The sequence below is a fragment of the Prosopis cineraria genome, unplaced genomic scaffold (assembly GCF_029017545.1).
Source record: "Prosopis cineraria cultivar Desert tree isolate PC_DT_omini unplaced genomic scaffold, ASM2901754v1 PC5, whole genome shotgun sequence".
Taxonomy (NCBI): Eukaryota; Viridiplantae; Streptophyta; class Magnoliopsida; order Fabales; family Fabaceae; genus Prosopis; species Prosopis cineraria.
Window position 1 is genome coordinate 28,822,331 of NW_026555336.1, and position 3,489 is coordinate 28,825,819.

A 3,489-nucleotide genomic window follows, 5' to 3' on the forward strand; every position below is an offset into this window, starting at 1 on the left:
GAGAAAATATATAATAATACTAATAATAGTTTAAAAACGTGGGATACGGTGGCCTGTATGGTCCATAAAAATTTAAAGGTTGTTTTAAAATATTATTACTTTTTTTTTATACGTACGGATTACCATGCGTGGTCCCCCCACCCAATAGCAAACTTTTGTTTTTTTTTTGGCCAACCTGTCCACAGCAAACTACACACAACTATGGACCGCTAGCACCATGGATCGTAGCATTGCCTATAAATAGAACACTAAATTGGTTTCTGCAATTCGACATATCAGTGTGAAGACACTTAGCTTCATTAAGGAGAAACCATTGGCTACCATATATCCCATTTTTCTAAACATCAACAAGCAAACATGAATCAAAACCCTGTATTCATATCTCCCGCCATTCTAAGTTCAACCAGGACTGCTAGTGATGAGCAAGAAAGCGAAAGGAAAATCGAAAAGGATAATAATCAAGAGAAGACTGCAGAGGTGGTACTGAACGAAGAAGAAGAAGATCGTCTACGGCTAACATGGCGTGTGTTTGCTAAAGAAGTGAAAGAGGTCTGTTGTGTTGCAGGTCCTATGGTGGCTGTGAATTATTCAACCTTCTTTCTGCAAACTGTCGCTTTGATGATGGTGGGTCACTTGGGGAAACTTGCTCAATCCAGCACTGGCCTTGCCATCTCTCTCTGTGCTGTCACTGGTTTCAGCGTCATCGTAAGTCATCACTTGTTATTGTTTATACAAGTTCACAAATTTTGCTTAAAAGTTCACAAATCTTGCTTAAGAATATACATATATAACAACATCATCTTGTTTTTTCTACAGTTTGGTTTGGCTTCTGCACTTGAAACACTATGCGGTCAAGCCTATGGAGCTAAGCAATATAAGAAGTTTGGTGTTCAAATTCAAACCGGCATCTTCTGCCTTTTGTTATGTTGTATTCCTCTGTCCATGTTGTGGCTTAACTTGGGCAAGCTTTTGGTTTTGCTTGGTCAAGACCCTTTGATTGCACATGAAGCAGGAAAATTTGCGGTTTGCTTGATTCCTGCTCTCTTTGGTTATGCAACACTTCAAGCCTTGGTTCGGTTCTACCTTATGCAGAGCATGATCGCTCCTCTTGTGCTCTGTTCTACAATTACCATCAGCTTCCACGTAGCCTTTTGTTGGACACTAGTTTTTAAATCCGGTATGGGCCGTTTTGGAGGAGCGTTTGCCATTGGTGTTTCATATTGGTTGAATGTGGTCTTGCTGGCCTTTTATATGAAATTCTCTGAATCTTGTGCAAAGACTAGAGCTTCAATTTCCATGGAGCTTTTCCATGGCATTAGAGATTTCTTTCGCTTCGCTATTCCTTCAACTATAATGGCTTGGTATTCTTCATCCTAACTTGATATGAGATTTTCATTACATTTTATATTGGGTAAAAGAGTAAATTAGTCCTAAACTATAAGTTTAAGAGGGTCTTGTAGCTTAAATTCATTTTTAATGTAATGTTTTCTTTCAACATTTAAAAATAGTGCAGTTTGATTTCCTACTATTAATCAAAGTTAACTTTAATAATTAATTAATAAGAAAATAATAGAAAAAGGATCTCAAAAATTACCCCAAAATAAAAAGAATCAATAAAATTTTCTTGATCCTTTTCTTTAACTTTTTGAGTCTTTATTTGTAATTTTTAAAGTTTTTCTATCATTTTCTAGTCAAGTAACAGTTAAAATTAATTTTTATTAATGATAAAAGTTAGATTGTACTATTTTCAAAAATTGAAAATATTAAATAAAAAATGAGTTTAGGATCACAAAAGTTTTTGAACTTATAGTTTAAAAGCTAACTTTATCTTTAAACTTTTTTATATTATATGCCTTGAATATTGACATCCTGATATTGATATTGGTAATTGAATATTAATTTTCAGCCTCCAATGGTGGTCTTATGAGGTGACTACGTTGCTTGCCGGTCTTTTACGACCAAATCCTCAGCTTGAAACTTCAATCTTGGCAGTATGGTATGCTTCTTTCTAAAGTTTCACTTCCCAAAAATCTAAATGTACAGCTAACTAATTCTCCATATAAATTTGAATTTTTTGGCCAGTGTCTCAATGAACATTACAATCTATTCAATACCAGAATCAATTGGCTCTGCAGCAAGGTTCGCATTACATAATATCTTTCAATGCCTTCATATGTTCACATTTACAACAATCTATACTAATGTAAAAATAAACTGAATTGTTCATTTTACGTTATTAAATTCTTTCTCATTGGTGACTCTTGTGGTTGGCATTATTATATTTAGCACAAGAGTTTCAAATGCATTAGGAGCTGGAAATGCGAAAGCAGCATACATGTCTGCCTTATGTGCAAGGATCATAGGAGCTTGTGAGGCTCTTATAATGAGCTCAACGGTTTTCGCGAGCCGGAATGTTTTAGGTCATGTTTTTAGCAATGAACCTGAGGTTATGCACTACGTTACAGACATAGCTCCTATATTAGTTTTGTCTGTTTTTGCAGATTCCTTACAAGGCGCCCTTACAGGTAAAATTTTCATTCCTATCATATTTTTTTTAAAAAAATCTTATTATATATATATATATAATACCTTTTTTTTTAAACAAAACAGGGATTGCTAGGGGAAGTGGGTGGCAACGCATAGGATCATATGTAAATTTTGGAGCTTACTATGGCGTTGGAATTCCACTTGCTGCAATATTGGGTTTCGTGGTACACTTGAGAGGAAAAGGCCTTTGGCTTGGAATAACTTCTGGCACAATATGCCAAGTGATTGTATTAATGGTTATAATAAGTTGTACGGATTGGAAAAAAGAGGTTTGTTCTCTACACTTACAAGAATAGTTATCATTTCAATTCATCTTGAAATTGTATTCCTAATCTTTTAATAATATATACTCATGATAAATTAATTAAAATTATGTAACATTAACGTTTGAGCTTTTTTGAATTTGCAGGCAAAACAAGCTAGGGAGAGGACATTGAAGGGATGTTCGCCACAAGATGAAAACGCACTGATTTGAGCAACCAGAGTGCATTACTTTATGTCCCTTTGTCAATCAGCATCTTCTTCTTTAAATTGGAAAATATCTGGATGTTGTAATAAAGATGGGGAATCAAGCATAGAAGCAACTAAAATGTATTAGACATGCATGTAAAGTTGCGCTTGTGTTCTGTGATGAAATAAACCATTAGTTTTGTTCATGCTTTTTATAAATTATCAATAAAGCAACTTCTTAAAGATTCCATTTTATGTATTGATCGATAATGATATAGACTTTAGGATTAAAAGCCTCATTTATTTCTAAACTTTTCTTTTTTATGAGCACTCAGCACTGTTTAGTAGGTGAGACAATATTCTCCCTAAATAATTTTTTTAGGAACAATATTGTCCCTCCATTAAATATATGTTAGTTTAACCGTTAGTTGACCAAATGAATTATAAAGAAGGATCTAAAAAAAATATAAAAGGACCTAGAAAATTATGGAA

General features: G+C 33.9%; 1 protein-coding gene across 1 annotated transcript; it reads left to right on the forward strand.

Annotated features, from left to right (window-relative positions):
* The first annotated feature begins 264 nt into the window (after window positions 1-264).
* LOC129311578 (protein DETOXIFICATION 14-like) lies at window positions 265-3,245 on the forward strand. The gene is made up of 7 exons (XM_054953917.1): window positions 265-705; window positions 817-1,361; window positions 1,907-1,996; window positions 2,083-2,139; window positions 2,287-2,525; window positions 2,611-2,816; window positions 2,957-3,245. Exons 1-7 carry the CDS (start codon window positions 358-360, stop codon window positions 3,020-3,022), a joined length of 1,551 nt encoding a protein of 516 aa, XP_054809892.1. The 5' UTR covers window positions 265-357; the 3' UTR covers window positions 3,023-3,245.
* Window positions 3,246-3,489: the final 244 nt, after the last annotated feature.

Bases quoted from the DNA above. Each gene is read 5' to 3' on its own strand.
- LOC129311578 (XM_054953917.1), top strand. From the start codon at position 358: ATGAATCAAAACCCTGTATTCATATCTCCCGCCATTCTAAGTTCAACC. The intron at 1,997-2,082 runs GTATGCTTCTTT...TTTTTTGGCCAG, and splicing joins ACTTCAATCTTGGCAGTATG to TGTCTCAATGAACATTACAA. The intron at 2,526-2,610 runs GTAAAATTTTCA...TAAACAAAACAG, and splicing joins CTTACAAGGCGCCCTTACAG to GGATTGCTAGGGGAAGTGGG.